Consider the following 16672-nt stretch of genomic DNA (forward strand, 5'->3'; position numbering starts at 1 on the left):
GCACTTGGGATAGTCACTGCTCCCATGACTGTGGCTGCATGAGGCATGAATGGCTTGGCCAGCTTGAATTCATTCGTCCGCTCATTTCTTCATTCATCCGCCCAAGACCCTTGAATGCCTCCCCCCTCTGTAAAATCATGAGTTTGTAATAATGGAGCCTCTGATTGGGAATTATATATTGATGATTTAATTGGACTTTTCTTCATGGTGATGACGTTTTTTTGGATTTGTTGTTTGTGCAGGTGTTAGCACTTCTTCATCATTCATTATCTTCTGGATTCAGTTTGATTACCCGTCCGAGGTCAATTGTTATTACTTCCGAAAATATTTGCAATTACTGATCCTATTCTCTCTCTCTCTCTCTCTCTCTCTCTCTATATATATATATATATATATTTCCTGCATGGTTGATTTTTTTTGAATTATTTCTGTCTACTATTGGAAAGTTATTAAGCGATTAAAATATTATTACATCCGTAACGCGATTTCAGTTTTACACAAACTTACCTTTATCGAGTTACATTTTTATATCACAAGTACCACCCACAGACAAAAGAAAATACCGATGTAGAACATTCAAATAAAAAACGAAAAAACTACCTTTATTCTCACAAAGCAAAAAATACTTTAAAGTGTCAAAAAGTATCTTTTGAAATAATTTCATATGGTGCAAGAGATCCGATTCTATAACATCGCGTCACAAAAATCTTATAATGAATGATAGGATTTTGTAGAGAATGGGAGGACATTATCCAGAATGTAAAGGAGAACTAGAGGGAGAGATTTAAACCTAGGAAAGGGAAAAAGGAGAAAAAGGGGGACTCAGAAGGGAGGGGAGAGGAGGGGTCCACCCCGATTAAAGGCAGCGGGCCGGATGGGACCCGCGGGGGCACATATCGTAAAATTTGTCCACAATCTGCCGAGGTGGTACCCGTGACTTTGCGGGAAGGCGAAATAACAAAAGGGACTCCCACTCTTCCACCCACCCCCCTGGGCCGCACGAAAACCGAGGGGCAGGGCAGGGCAGGGCAGGGCAGGGTTGGGTTAGGAGGGAGAGGAAGGAAGGAAGGCAAATTATGAAGGAGGACAGGTCGTCCGTTTCGGATACGGAACTGTCCTCCGGACTATCTAGTGTCCACTCTGTCTGCTGCGGGATTCCGTGCTCTCAAGCTGGCTCCTCATTCTCGGTCTTCCATTGTTCCTGCAGCAACGCGCATGTATCGGAGGGAAAGAAAAAGGCAAAAGGAAAAGTTAACATAGAGACGGAGAGTGAGAGAGCGAGCAAGAGGTTTGCAAGGCTAGCTCCAGCACACCCCCCCCCCCCCACCCTCCCCTCCCTCCTCTTCAGGTGCCTGCCTGCCTGTTTTTCTGTCTGTCTGGCTTGTTTACTTCTTCAGCGCACGGAGTCGGAATTCTGACAATCAGCTGCGTAGGTTTTTTGAACCAGAGAAGAGAGAGAGATAAAGAGAGAGAGAAAGCGAAAGAGAAAGAGGGAGAGCTTGGCCTCAGTCAGGGCTTGGGAGAAATAACTCACTAAGTTGGAAGTCGAGGAGGCTTGGTTGGACGTTTGTTCCGGGCAGCTGCAGAATATAAGTGGGCTTGATTTCTGGCTTTTAGATAGGAAATGGAAGGACCCTCGGTAGTTGAAACATAACTGCGCCTTCGCTGCTTCAAGGCGGACGCAAAACTGCAGAACTCACTGTCGATGTGCGGGCGTTGGTATCTGTAACTAGATTGAACGGGAGGAGAAGTCGTAGTTGAGGTTTCCAGGAGGTTGTGAAGTCCAGCGGCTCGGATGTGGTGATGTGTGTTTTTTTTTTTTTTTTTTTTTGGTCTGTTTTGATGTTTTGCGAAGTAATCCGTTTTGTTTCTTATGTGTAGCGAAAGCCGTGGAATACATAAGGGAGGGGAGGGTTTTGTGAGTATCTTAGGGCAGTAGCTCGCTTGTAGTCTTCTGGGGCTTCATTCATCTGGTATTCACCAGCCTCTTAAATGAGTACGATTCGACTGTAATCTTGGCCTCCTCTCGAGGATTGTAGATCAGAATGCGACAGAACTCTCCTTTTCTTTCAGTGCCAACTTCGAAGACTATTGCTGAATTCTGTATTCGGAGACCCTTTCAAAGTCATGTAGTAAATTTAGTGTTGCCACGGTTAAAGTCACAGCTTGATTTCCAGCAGACATCCTCACAGGAACGATAGTATGTCACAGGCTTCGTTGCTTGCCTACGATGCTGCTATAGATGGTTCTCTGAGCACTGCAGCGTAACTACAATCCGTGTTTTTCTCCAGTTAGTGGTGGATTCCGGCATGTATGGGTTCCAAATTATCTCAAGCTTCTAGGCCAGGATTTCTTTCCAAACATTCTTTATTTTACGCATGGACTTCTCATTTAATATAGAATTTACACTAAAGAAACTTCTCTTCTCCTTGAGTCTGCAGGGGTGCATTTGAATTGTGGATTTTAATTTTAAAAGTAGTGATTTTAATTTCTTGTCCCTACCTCTTCTTCGATGTACTGTTTCATGATTTGGTGTATTCGCTCTCGTTAAGCATGTGAATTAGCAATCTTACAAATATTTTGCACTTGTGAGCATGCAGTAAGAGATACGATATATTTGGTTCGTGTTCGAGAATGCGATATAATGTCAAGTGCTTAAAGGAGGAAGTGTCACTTCAGAAGAGGATGTGAGAGGATGGTGTACGGGTTTCTGGCTCTCAGCCTTAGAGTAATCCGAAGTAATCAGGTACCCGTCCTCACATTCGAAGGTCGATTCCCTTACTATCGTATTCTGTCTCAGCACATTAACCATTCCTATGATGTATCTGTGGAGGTGGTCTCTTCGTTGCTACTGCATATACTGGAGTGTTAACCGTTCGGTATCAGTCACGTGATTTTCAAGTTGAAGATGCAAGCTCGATGAATTATGCATTTGCAATCAATGTTTTCAGCCCGTTTGATTCTCGATTGTATGTGCGCTTTAGTATTCGATTAAATTCAATGCGTTATACAGGGATGGGGAGCGTGAATGAAGAGATTTCAGCCATATTTCAGAGCAGCCATGCAAGCTTGTCTCAAGGCTCGCTTGCAGGAGTTATGGCTCCTGTGACGAGCCCTGACATGTTTGCGTCTTTCTCCAGCCATGCCGCGCCACCTTCAAGTTTTCAGCAAGGCGGTGGCCTTGTGCGAACGTCAAGCATGTCGCAGACAGCGTTAGGAAACACTTTGCATAACAACCGACAGCATCCAAGCAGGGGAAACCCGTCATCCCAGAGATGGCCCTCAATGGCGGGGGACGAGAAGTGGATGTTAGATGCGAAGGGCGAGGTCCTCGAAATGCACGCATCAAACTCCTCGTTTGGTGCAGGTTTCGAGAGCTTCATGCCAATGATCAGCTCTGCCCCCCCTAACGGTGGTCTCCAACGCTACCATTCTGCTCCAAGTACATTCCTCCAAGCCCTCTCGGAGGATGCATTCACGCAACTCCCGCCTATTGGAAACTCCAACATGAGCGGCATGTTCTCTGAGGGTGGACTTGCTCCCATCACCGAGCAGATGGACGTGGAGCGTCCTAGTAGTGGTAACAGCATGAACGACTTTGAGCAGTTCCTATCCCCCGACAGTGATTTCAGTCGGAGAGCTGCCATGTCCGCCCTTGGCAAACCTGAGAATGGTTTGTTCTCACTTTCTTGTGTCGCACTGATTTAAATTTAGTTTATTGGTTTAAACTTGTTTCTTCTCTCCATCTTATTCTAGTGCGTCCGATGCAGTTTGATGTCCAAGAATACCCTTTTGTTTATGGGACACGGCAAATTATATCTTTTTATGTGGTGTCATGGTATTGGCCTATTTCAGAGTGAATCTGATTTTAGATCCTTGCGAGCTTTCCTGACATTTCTAGGTGCCTATAGACGATATTTAGAGTATCCTTCTTGACGGTGTAGATGATTGTATTGTGTGGAAATGATTTGCATTTCAGGTAGATTGAGTCTTATAGCTCTCGGGAGGGTTTTGACAAGGCTTCACACTCTGAAGCTGGTTGCGGTTTGGCTCATGAGGTCGATGTGTGGGGATGTGTACAGAAACTTATTCGAGTATTTTTCCTGTCTCAAAGAGTGCTGGTTTGGTGCGCCAGAAGAGTTTACCGGTTCCTGCATTGGCCCAACAGAACGTTCCACGACAAGATGCAATTGAGGAGCATAATTCAGAGGAGAGCCTCTCCGGAACGTCAGAGGACAATAGCCTTGTCAATGGCCTCAAGGCGTACTTACAAGACGATGGATTTGCTAGAGATGCTCTTACTTGGCCGGCAAGCCCTGGCACTTCAGGCGGGAAGAGACCAAGGAGATTCCCAGGAGAGAGCGAAACATCTAGCGGGTCTGCGGAGAATTCCAAATCCTTTCGATTGAACAGTCAGTCCAACGGTCTTATCCGTCACATGAGCTTACCAACACCTACAGATGGGCCGGCAAATCAAAACTCTGACGACCAGTACGTTCAGATGCGAGCTCGTGCGAAACGTGGATGCGCTACCCACCCCAGAAGCATTGCCGAACGTGTGCGTCGGACACGAATTAGTGAGCGCATGAAGAAACTTCAAGACCTTGTCCCGAACATGGAGAAGACGACCAACACATCAGACATGCTTGACGAAACCGTGGAGTATGTGAAATCCCTGCAAATGAAAGTGAAGGAATTAACGGAGACTATTGCACAGCTGAAAGCTGCCACACAGATGAGCCCATAATCAGACGAGTTCTTTTGTAACATACCATGAATTCTCTCAATTGAAGTGGTTCTAGCCTTATGAAACTTGTACATCCATCGGTATTTAGGCCTCTTCGTTTATAACGTCACCTCTTTGGTTGTAAATGAACAGATTGTTTGGGTTATTGGAAGCAAACTTTTTCCCATTGCGTCGATTTTGTAATTGTTCTTGATTGATTTTCTTGCTTCTTTACAAATCGCTATCAGGTGGTATTCATGTTGTGGGCAATCTTGAGTAATCGTGGATATCTCTGCGCTTCTTTTCGTTAGTATCAGCTTCGACGCTGAACATGAGAGTGTTCCATATCAGTGTGGTCAAGTAGGTCAAGGCATCGCGAAGATTCACTCACATGTCCAATGCATGCATCCTGTTAGAGTTACCGAGTACGAGAGCCTGGAAGGGACTAATCATAGAAATATTTATGACTTGCCCAAGATGCTGGCACTCTTCTGAGCAGGATTGGTTGTTGCCAGTTTAGCTCAGACTTACTATTACAGAAGAGAAATTAATGAGTGCCTTCCTAACCGCTTTTGAATGAAAAATATCGATGAGAAAGTGCAGCTGGTTCCTTTTCGCAGAGACCAGTAGATATTGCTTGTGCAAAGCATTTCACGTGCATTGTCGACAACAATTAGGTCCTGGGGGGAGGAGAGGGACAATTTAGATTGGAAGGAGCAAGCGAAGCAGAAGTGTGCTGGCAAATACTCCAATCGTGCTCAAGTTGCAGACGTTCCAAACTTCTCCTCTCCTTGTCATATTTCTTACATTGAACATATGCACATCTTGTTCACCGGAACATCGAACTCAGAAATGCTGTGTAGGAGAAGGCACAAATGCACTGAAGTGGGGACCTAGCAGGCTAGTTCTCCTGAAGTACGTGTTCCAGAAAAACCATCACATCTGTATGTGATGCTTATCAGCCGGTAACATTTAGAGTTTCAGCTTCTGTTCATTTCCAATTGTTTATTTTGGTGGTTTCAAGCCCAACTACGAGGAAGTTAGAAAGGAGGAGGAAGGAGGAACCAGTCTCAGACTGAAGTTCATTTTGTGTAGTAGGAGCGAGTACCACAACTGGAGGTTCTCCCTGGAAATCTCCAGGATACGTTTTGCTGATAAACCCAGGTACTTTGTTTTTGCAGTTGCTGCTTTGATAGAGGAAGTTGATTCTCTTCACTTAAGCACACACTATAACATGGATATCCTTGCAAGTTCATCTGGACAGGAAAAACTTCTGAGTTCTCTGATTGCTATGTCCAAGCAGCAGGTTGCAGCAGAAGCTTGACAGAATTCTTAGAACAGCAAGGTCATTGAGGAGAACAAGAAATTGAAGCACCCTCTGTCCTAACTCGAAGAAAACCGCCACCGATGCAGATGCTTTCCTGCGTTGCAGAACCTGCGAACGCCAGCACTTCCTTCGATCTCCAGCAGTCGCCTACCTTCGAAACCAGAGATCCTGCTGCACAACTTATTCTGTACAAATCATCAGTCCGTGGTTCGGAAGCTGTATAATGAAACGGGAATTCAGTGCATGGGGTCGACGAGGGCACACAGCTTCACTGAAACATCCACTAAAACGTTGATTGATTTTGTGTCTGATGCTTGTCGAAGAGAACAACTCTCCGACCGTTCACTGAGATGTTCATACATCCCACAAATAAAGGTTGTGTAGAATGTGGCAGAGTGTTTGGAGCAGATCCACATGCGAAGAAGAGGAGTCCACAGACACTGCAAGGCTCAAAAACATTTTGTTATGCTGTGCATACAAATTTTGCAACATGGCCTTAGATTTGTAGTGGATTTGAAGTGATGCATGTTGAGTCTTACATCGATGAAGCACACGGGGTTGTTGGCCAAATACAGAAGCAAATAAAAGAGGGAGAGACACATTCTAGGTGGCTTCAACTCATTCCATGTAGAATGTGTGAACCAAAAATGAGTGCGCGCCACCGAAAGATGAGGAAACTAATGGTTCAATTGATTCAACTGGGTCACTGGGTAGAAAGCAAAATGGAGCATTTGGAATTCATTGCAGCAAAACAATAGAAAAGAGGGTCATTCTTGTCTGTTAGTGTTGGTCATTTTGGTCATTTTATAAGCACGTTGAGTGCATTTCAAGTTATTGTTAGTTGGGTTGTTGCTCTCCATGTGTGAATGATTACTTTATTTTAGTTTTGGTTCTATTTATTTTTTGGTAACCATGTGATTTGTAAGTTAAGAGATACATGCATAAGTGTTAATATTGGTTGTGATGTAAACATGACGATTATCACAAGCAAAAGTGGAATGGGGTGACAAATTAATAGACCTAAGTACTTGGATATAGTCGATGAATAGAAACATAATTGATTCATGTAGCATTTAATTAATGTGAAATTTAACATTTTATATTTTTTTTAAAAATAAAATATGGTTTCAATTATGACCAAAGCTATAGCCTAAATCATAATTTACAGTGACATAATTGTGATTCGATTCTAAATCAGTTAAGATGTAAGAAAAAATGTTCTAGTAAATATAGTAATTAGTGTGTAATTTTGCATTAATTCTTTGTTTAAGAAGATTTAAAGATGTTTGAAATGAAAAAATGAAAAATATGAAAGATACAATGATTTGATGAATTATAAATAAATATAAGGAAGAAATAAAATTATTAATAAATTTAATAATAAAACTTTAAAAATAATTTAAAAATATTCTTAAAATCAATGTATTACTAAGTTTTATTTTTAAAATATATTATTTTAATTATGTCTATTGTACATAGAGAAGATATTATTGTTTATACAATAATGTCTTATAAATATCTGAGGCAAATGTTAGATTTTTTTAGTATTAAAATATTCTAAAATATTCATTCTTTATAAAATTTTAATTTTTTTAATAATAAATATTTTATAGTTTATTCAATATTTAATACTTAAATATTAAACACATTATGTAGAATGATAACTTTATTAAATAAAAAAAACTTAATGAATCCGATGAAAATTACTTAATTTGTCTTAAATTTATAACTACTATTAAGTTGGAATTCTAAATTGATAGTTGCTACATAAGTTATGTTTTTTTTACTGTCTAAGTGACAAGGTTAACAAAAATAAACTAAGCTTTTATATAAGTAGCAAGGATGATAAAAAAAAAAAAAAAACTAGGTCTTTATATGTTTTAAGTTAAATTATAAACTTAAAAAGCTAAAACTTCTCTATAATAGTTTGCACTTTACATTGAAAATTAAGAAAATAATGAGCATTGTGGATAGTAAAAAATAAATTTGAGAATTTTTTGGTAGATGTCAAAGAAAAATAATTTATGTAAATCTTATAATATATTTTTCGATGTAAGTTTTAAGAACTAATGACATTTATCTTTTAAAATATGAAATACAATTTAATTATATATTAAATATTTTTTCAAAATTAATGTTGGCATTATTTTATAATTGTAGGATGGACACTTATGATGTTTTATCATGCTTGCAAGAATAAATATTAGAAATCATTGGTGAAGATGCTTTTTTGACGTTGGAAAATTTCATATAAAATTAATATAATTCTTTTAGTTTTTTAAAAATATCTATAAATAATTTTTTTATGATAGAATAAAAATATAATAAAATATAGAATATATAAAGTGAATATTTAGTACAAGTTGCACAATTATTATAATTTTATCAAAATCTTTATTTATCTAATAAATAAATGAAATTCTAATAATAGCATTAGTATCATTATTAAAAGATTTTATTATTTTTTATATATTTTTTAATTGGTTATAATAAAGTCTAAAAATGTTAGATTCTTTGATTTTTTTTATTTTTTTACTAAAATTTTACAAATCATAATTACAAAAATAACGTTTATATACAAGTGTATGTTGTTAGATGTTATTATTTAATTTTGTATTATGTTTTTGTTTTGTATTTATATTGATAAATTAATTCTATAATATATTAATATTATAAAACTAATTTAGATATTTTTATGGATTATAAAATCTACATTTAGTAATTTAAAGGTGTCAACAACTATGCTTTTAATGGATCAAATATCAAATGATAGATACAAGGCTATTATAAAAAAGAATACTTTCTTTTATGTAGATATGATTTTATTAAAAATATAAAATACAAAATTATATCCAAATAAAACAAATACATGTACATACCAAGGTCATTATGTTTTTGGCTTTGTGTCTATTGGTCATACCAAACCTATGAGCCATGAGAGCCCCAATTTGCAAGTTACTACTATAAGTGCATGGGTAATGCGATTGACCAAGAGCAAGTGTGCTATGACATTTGCAACATGAATTCTCTCTCAACTTACCTTACTATTTGTGCCACTCTTCCAATATTGCTTCTTTGTCTAAATTTATAAGCATGCAATACATCTCATCTCTATGCAGCTCAATGACAACACATCACTCTTGGATTGAAAAGCTTTGTTAGCTATCTTCTCGGCTTTAGCCTCAAGAATAAGTTTTCTTTTATTGTCCAACATTTTGATAACATCAGTGGCCATGTCAACATTGGCTATGATTGTAGTGGCTTATATTGAAACCTTGACAAAAAGAAATCAACAAAGCAACATGGTATCCCAACTTATTAATTGTTTTTGAGCAAAGATGAAAAGACAATCTTTGGAGGTTGATTGCCAAGGTCATTCATTATTATGCAATATGGCAAGTCAACCAAGTTATTGGCAGCTCTCCAAGAATGGAGAGCAAACTCTAAAGCAACTAATATTAGTGAGTGTGTTGACATGGCAAGTTACTTCTTAACCAAGTTAAACCTACTTCTCAAATGCTTGCTAGCTTATTCGTATTTCTTAAAAAAAAAAAATTGAGCATATTAATCTAATTATTAAAATGATTACTATGATCTAAAGTTATTAATAAGAAAAAAATATTTGATATAAATTTAAACTTAACTCTTCACTTTTTACATTTTTGATAATTATTTATACAAACTATTATTTATTGTAGCTTAAAAATAGGAAATTATATACAAACATAGTACATTTCATTGGATAAAAGTCACAATTATTCATCTCCTGCCGTAACAACTTATCCAATTTTCTTTTATTTTTTTTAATATATATATAATTTTCTGCATGCTCTGCAAATCCACATAATTCAAACTATAAATCCACGCAACTGTCGGCACAGGACAATACAACAAACTTGATTAAAAACTTGTCTGATGAATTGTTTGTCCGATTACTTTGCACATTTTATGTGCCGATGACTTGGAGAATATACACAAGTATCTATATATATATATATGTATGTATGTATATACATATAGGGATAAATACAAAGATGACATTAGTTTTTGTTTGTAATCAAGACAGAACAGAAATCATTCCGTAGAATCATACCATTTATGTCAAACATGCACCAGAAAATCTTTGTACCACTGAATAGAAAGCGTCAACAGCATCCCATTTTAATAATGCAAACTGAACCCAACTGGCATTGCTTTTTTGCTAATCCATACAATCAATGGCGATGTGTGTGTTTGTGAGTTTCGGTGAAGTGAACGATGGCGTTGGGTTGGAGAAATCGGTGCAAGTAGAACTTGTGCAAGTGATTGGATAACTGGGTTCGGTGCCGAATCAAGCTCCGGTTGCTGGATTCATGTTGCAGCAATGTTGTCGTAGCGTGATGCGTGGTTTTGCCCAAGATTCCGTTGCTTCAGTTGTTGCTGAGAAATCGTTACAAATTTGGGTGGAGATGGTGACGAGGTCGTGGTGATGTACAAAATCGATCGTTATTCGTACGTGATTGGGTTGATGGGGGCGTGGATCTGGATCCCTGGTATTACATTTTCCGAGTGTGAGGCTCAAATGAATGGTGCAATGGGTCGCATTCTTGCTGAGCGAGGTTTTTTTTTAGCTCGGAAGGGTTTGCGCAACAGATTCACATTCTTGGTAGAGAGCTCCTGTGGTTGATTTTAATGTTGGTGTGGTTTCGAACGTTGTTACGAAAGCTCTCTGATTTTTTGTGTACTGGGGTCATAAGAAAAAAAACGAGTGAGGGGGAGGAAGATGGCGGGTGAGAGGAACTGGGCTAGCATGTGGGTAGCAGCTCTGCTGTTAGTGGGTGGCGTTGGAAGCGTGCTGGGTAACGAAGACGATTGTGCTGTTGAGCTTTATGACAAGATATTCCACCCGAGTCTGGCGCAGACGAATACTCCATATGCACTCGTGGAGTTTTTCGCGTCTTGGTAAGCTTACTCTTCGATCTGTAGACTGGGTTTCCTGAACCCTCACACTTTATTCTAAAGCACATGTATACATGAGAGTACACCTTCCGTGACACAGTTAATACTTGCATATGAATTCGACGCTTTAATGTGGTGTGCTTGGTGTCCCGAGGATTTGTCCACGTAGTACCAAGTCAGCATTGGAAAGCTTACTCAATCTTGTGTTCTTTTGTGCATTGTTGCAAAGGTATGGGATGGCTCATGTATCCCACTCAATGCCTGGCATTATCTGACGAGTTATTGTCTGGATTGGAGTTCTACTGAGGGGGTTAAATAGTGTTGGTTGTCATTACAGCCTAAAAGCGTTTTGAAATCATGTCTGTGTAGGTTACCGGAGTGCCAGCAGTTCAAGGTAGACTTCCTTGCTGAAATTTCTCAAAAGCATTTGATGTCATTCTGTCACGGCTCTTCACAAGATTTTCAGGATGTGTCAGTATATTAGTGCGCAAGGTGCAACGTAATTAAAACTAGGTTTAACGAACATCAAAATTGCAAGTTTCTTTGAAGAGAATGGTTTTAGCGGAACAAATGTCTATTCACAGAGTACTGGGCAAACTGCTGTTTCTAAGCCTAATTTGTGATAGTGCAGCCACATTACGAGCGTGTGGCATGCTTATTTAATGATCCGACTGGAATTCATGAGGGTGAGGTGTACGTCACCATGGTCAACTGCGCTCTAGAGGTGATATTTTGCCGACTTCCATTTTTCAATATTTTGTGAAAGTCACTGTATGTGTTAATGATGGAACAATAGTTGCTGCATTTTCAGCAGATGAAGCATATATGTCAATTATGGATCACCTAGTTGTGTGTAATTAGCCTTATCCTAACAATTCCTTCAATCTTTCAAGTTAGTATGTGATCCTCCCACATCATGATTGGCTTTTGTGCATGACTGATCACAAGATTTAGTCCTGTCATTGCTGTTAACATCTGTTGAATTATTGTAATTTCCTTACATCAATTGGAGCAGTCTAACAAGGGCCTCTGCGAGCGCTTTGATATTCAATCGTATCCGACATTATATTGGGGACCTCCTAGAGTCTTTGCGTCCGGCGATGGGGGTTTTAAGCAAACGTTAGGACTGGAATCTGTTGCTGGAGCGACTGTTAGCAGTGCTGAAAGTTTACTTGAATGGATAAACACGCGCATTAAGAAGTGAGCGTCTACTTTTGTTTTGTTTGTTTGTTTGTTTTTTTTTTTTTTTGGTCTTTCAGTTACCTCAAGTGCGTCGACCTTGTATGAACATTTGTCGATCGATTATCATTCGGATGAGGTTATACAATATGAGATGTAAGATAAGTTAAGTTTGCATCTTTATCAAGCATACCTTTTTGTGCATGATAAGCTTAGCCTTAAATTATAGTGTTGAAGTTGTGCTTTTAATCTGTGTTTTTGTACTGCTTTCCCTATTTCAACTACCTTTCTGTATCCATTTTAAGAAATTTCATTCCATCCTCTAATCATGTCGTCTTTTGGAAATAGAAAGTACTCACTGAATGACGTAAGACCGGGAACTCCAAACACCGAAACTGAAATATCAAAGCAGGAGTTCTCGGAGGAGCTTGGCATTTGGGAGGTCCAGCCACAAAACTACCACATAGCCATGAGAATCATCAAAGTAGTTTGCTTACATTATGATGTCTAGGCAGGATTGTTTAGATCTTTGGACAGTTTACCATACAGGAGTTGTCATTGTCGCCGAAAGAGTCGTAAAGTTTTCACCAAGTGAACGGATAGTGTATTATCTATTTACGTTTGGATTACGATTTCGCAGTTATTGCTTATGTTCAGAACTTGATGTGAGTTTGTAAATGCCATGTGTTCATGAAAAGATTCCTGGAATGCTGCATGATGTTGAAGAAGCCACCGCGTATGCTTTTTCATACATGTTGGATGAGAAGGTAAGCCACGAACTCCTCGTAGGAAGACGCTTTACGTTTTTCGTTTATTTCCATAATGTTATGTATTCAATCTTTCTGGTTGGTTTAGTAATTTGGCTTTAAGGTCTATGGTTGCATGTTGGCATAAGATATTCTGCTTGGCGGCTCATTCGAGTACAGCATGCATAAGATGGTCCTTGTTTATCTAAGTTCCCTTGGCACTCTTTGCATGACTCCTGCAGATGCTACGGTCATCCAGTCACTCCTCTTTTCTGGATTTTTTGCATCTCTTGGAAATGCATCATCCCTCACACAGGTGCTGTTCTTACTACTGTGTCGTCCTCTCAGAATGTGTGTGGGTACCATCAGTATTCAGTATGAGTAGAAAGCAGACGTTGGAGTGTTTCAATGATCAATTTAACCACCACATGCTTGGATTCGAAGTTGCTATTGTTGATTCTATTTTTGGGAATTTTAGCTACTGAAGAGTTAGGTTATCCGCATTGCACAACTCTGTTTAAGCAAGGAAACTTACGGTCGAAGGATGCAATATCAGGTGTCGGATTGGGAGTGCAAAATTGCTGCAGGATTCAACGAAATGGTGGCCTGCCAGCCAGTTTCAACCTACAAATGCATTGAGGAAGCAACAGTTGTGCGGTCCAGGCATACCTCGTCGCTTCTGGGTTTTTCCTTACACTTTCTTCATTTTGTTCATATTTTGACATCCAGAAACACATCGGTTGTCATTTGTGTGTTCCTCTGCCTTAATGCGTCTCATACTCTAATGTTCCGCTATCCTTAATTATCGAGATCAACTAGTCAAGAAATATGAGCATCAATTCTCATGAAATGGTTTCTCCAGAAAGCTTGCGATGGAAAAGGTCGCGGTTACAGGTGAACGACTTTCTACTTGAGGTTTAGTGGGTTCTCAACACCGTACTGCTAGCGTTGTTCTAATAATTACAAAACATCTGCAAAAATTAGCCAAGAGTGGTACTACCCTTGTCTCACATGTCATGCTCTTGTAGATCTTACGGCTATTTATTGTTAATGTAACAGCAGGACTCATCAAACAGCAGGACAGAGTATCGTAGTAAGAACGAAACAGTTTCTGGCGGTTACCTGTCATTTCAAGCACAAAGCTCATCTCAAGGCTCTTCGTTGGCTGCCCTCTCACTTATCTAACTTTTCCCTTTGCAGCTGCGGATTGTGGCTATTGCTTCATTCATTGACAGTTCGAGTACAAGAATTTGAGGCTACCTTTGCTAAGTTAGCAATAGAAGCATTTGTTGACGACTTCTACAAATGTGATCATTGTCGTGATCATTTTCGAAATGCAACCACCAGGTGTGTTTCTAATTCTTTGTAGATTGAGTGTAGCCCGTCTTCTCTGGTCTGATTCTCTCAAAAATATCTAGAAAGGATTCATGCCAGCACAGACGAATTACGTGCCAAGGTTTATTCATTGTCTGAGAAACTCAATATCTGACGGTCTGTTTGTTCTGGAATACGGTTTACTTTCTGTGTTCATCTGAAATAGCTGATTCAAATGTCCCTATCTGGACTGCTCTTTATGACTCCAAATTCTTTCCCTTTTCCCAAACCCTTATGTTGAGGTCAAGTTATTTACCTCGTTTACATGAGGCATGTATCTTCTGCACTGGGGTTGCATTGATACCATCAATCTTTTATAATATCTTTAGTTCACGATTCATTTTATGACATGGCTGTTTTCAGAAGTCAAGCTAGTTCACAAATAAGTAAGAGGGACCTGGTCCTATGGCTGTGGAGGATCCACAATATGGTAAGCTTCTTCTCATCTTTAAAGCAATGTATTTCCCTTACTAAGATGCTCAGACTGTTTTTTCAATTGCTACAATCAATGTATTGTGTTATTGGTGATTCAATCATTTTTCTTTATTTTTAGGAACGTTGCATGGACATAAATACTATCTTCGATATTGAGTTGTAAACATGGTTGGAATTCTTAACTAGGATGTCTTACCTACATTGCAGATCACTGAGGTTGTTGCATCAGAGGAACACAAAACGGAAGGAAATTCGTCGAAGTTGTGGCCAGCAGAGAATGACTGTCCCGCATGCCGCGACAAAACCAGCAGCTTGACTTTCGACTGGGACGAGGAGGCTGTGTACTATTACCTAATGGACTTTTATGGGCCTTCTCCTCAGAACCCTGGAAATGGGATGAAAGTACGCTCTGCATATGACTCAAGGCCCGTTGCGCCATACTGGGCTGCTGTGGGTATCGCTGTAGTTGGCAGTGGATTCGCTTGTGCGACATACTACTACTTGCGCACATTCTCATTACGATCTAAGTACCTGCTTACTTGACTTTTACTATCATTTTTTCCGTCTTTACTTAGACTTCGACAAGATTTTTTTCTTATTCTTTTCACACAAGAAGATGTGAATCTATTGCAAGTAATATTGTAGAGTGTATTTTGGTGCATGCTTGTGTCATCAGTTATCTTCTCATGGCATGTCTCGGTGGATAAAATTAAGGCTCGTCATCGAACACACATGGCACAAATAGGATTACGATAGGTAACTTAATAATTTTAAAATATAATTTTAATATTAACTTTTCTATGAAAATTTACTTCTTTTAATTAATTGATAAGTAAAAGTATACATGATTAAGAATTATAATTTTTTATAATCAACATATTCAGTTTACAACAATCTACAAAATCAAAGATCCAAAATTTATTTACAAAAATATTGGTATAACTTTAAAGAATTTTAAATATTAATATATATTATTAAAATTTCTTAATAAGATACTTTAAGATAAATAATTTGTTTTAGAATAGTTTGTAAACTAATCCAAATAGAAGTTGAATATTTTCTTAAAGATCAATTATATAATTCTAAGAATATTGTTAAAAAATATCATATATATATTTTTTTCCTTAAATAAATGTTAAAAATTCTTATATTATTTTAAAAATCTAACTGAAGCTTAAATTGAATGGGAGTTTGGAGTTGCACAAATAAAACAATGTTATACAAGGAACACATTGTTTTTGTAATTTAATAAATAATATTATTAATAAAAAATACATACATATAGTATTAATTTTTTTCTTTAAAAATCTTTTATTACACTTGTTTGCATCAATTCCATTGCCAAATAAAATTTTCCTCTTATTGGATCTAATGTAAGAAATTTATTACTTTTAATAGTATTATTTTTTTATTGCTATAAAAAAAATCAAAGAAGTAAGTATAGTTTGATTAAGATACCAACTCCTTTGCTAGAATACTCATTTTATGTAACATCTAGTCTTTTAGTAGTATAAAAGAATCTCAAACATTTGGATTTATAAGCTTTTCCAAAAACATTCTTTATTAATACATTCTAAAAGTTATAAACTTTTGATATCAAGTAATGATTCCAAAGAATTTTTCTTTCTATCTTTTATATAATACAAATATTTTAATTATTTTAATAGATTATTTCTAATTTAAATTCTTTACAATACATATTTCTAATTGCATTATTTAATTTTTTACATAAAATCATATTATTAACTTCTTCAAATATAGCAACAATAAAACTAATATGTCTATTAACTTCAAAGTTATTTGAATAATAATTTGAAAGAATGTTGTATGCTATATCATAATAATAATTTTAATCTACAATTAAATTTTAAATTATTTCTTTATTTTTCAATTAAAAGATAGCTATATAGGACTAATTATTTTTTTCAGAATATTTTATCAATACAA

The 16672-nt window shown here is 37.6% G+C and overlaps 2 protein-coding genes across 13 annotated transcripts; both read left to right on the forward strand.

Annotated features, from left to right (window-relative positions):
- The first annotated feature begins 1165 nt into the window (after window positions 1-1165).
- Window positions 1166-4916, forward strand: LOC112272692 (uncharacterized). 6 transcript variants are annotated; one of them, XM_090244583.1, is made up of 4 exons: window positions 1166-1297; window positions 2601-2746; window positions 3014-3673; window positions 4083-4916. In XM_090244583.1, exons 3-4 carry the CDS (start codon window positions 3016-3018, stop codon window positions 4745-4747), a joined length of 1323 nt encoding a protein of 440 aa, XP_090100709.1. In that variant the 5' UTR covers window positions 1166-1297; window positions 2601-2746; window positions 3014-3015; the 3' UTR covers window positions 4748-4916. The 6 variants fall into 6 exon arrangements, with proteins under 6 accessions (XP_090100709.1, XP_090100708.1, XP_090100707.1 ...); XM_090244582.1 differs by having other exon boundaries at window positions 1262-1348; XM_090244581.1 differs by lacking the exon at window positions 1166-1297 and adding an exon at window positions 1383-2311.
- A 5315-nt stretch (window positions 4917-10231) lies between these two features.
- On the forward strand, window positions 10232-15384 carry LOC112272716 (sulfhydryl oxidase 1). Of its 7 annotated transcripts, XR_016498542.1 has the most exons (14): window positions 10232-10585; window positions 10790-10994; window positions 11361-11385; window positions 11623-11715; window positions 12007-12191; window positions 12519-12612; window positions 12869-12937; window positions 13159-13232; window positions 13473-13599; window positions 13779-13810; window positions 13976-14009; window positions 14117-14263; window positions 14654-14720; window positions 14933-15384. XR_016498542.1 is itself a non-coding variant. In XM_024500752.3 (13 exons), exons 1-13 carry the CDS (start codon window positions 10522-10524, stop codon window positions 15266-15268), a joined length of 1701 nt encoding a protein of 566 aa, XP_024356520.1. In that variant the 5' UTR covers window positions 10232-10521; the 3' UTR covers window positions 15269-15384. The 7 variants fall into 7 exon arrangements, 6 of the variants coding, with proteins under 6 accessions (XP_024356520.1, XP_024356521.1, XP_024356523.1 ...); XM_024500752.3 differs by having other exon boundaries at window positions 12519-12654; window positions 13976-14263; XM_024500753.3 differs by having other exon boundaries at window positions 12519-12654; window positions 13979-14263.
- Window positions 15385-16672: the final 1288 nt, after the last annotated feature.

The sequence above is a fragment of the Physcomitrium patens genome, chromosome 19, assembly GCF_059467195.1.
Source record: "Physcomitrium patens ecotype Gransden chromosome 19, ASM5946719v1, whole genome shotgun sequence".
NCBI classification, from domain to species: domain Eukaryota; kingdom Viridiplantae; phylum Streptophyta; class Bryopsida; order Funariales; family Funariaceae; genus Physcomitrium; species Physcomitrium patens.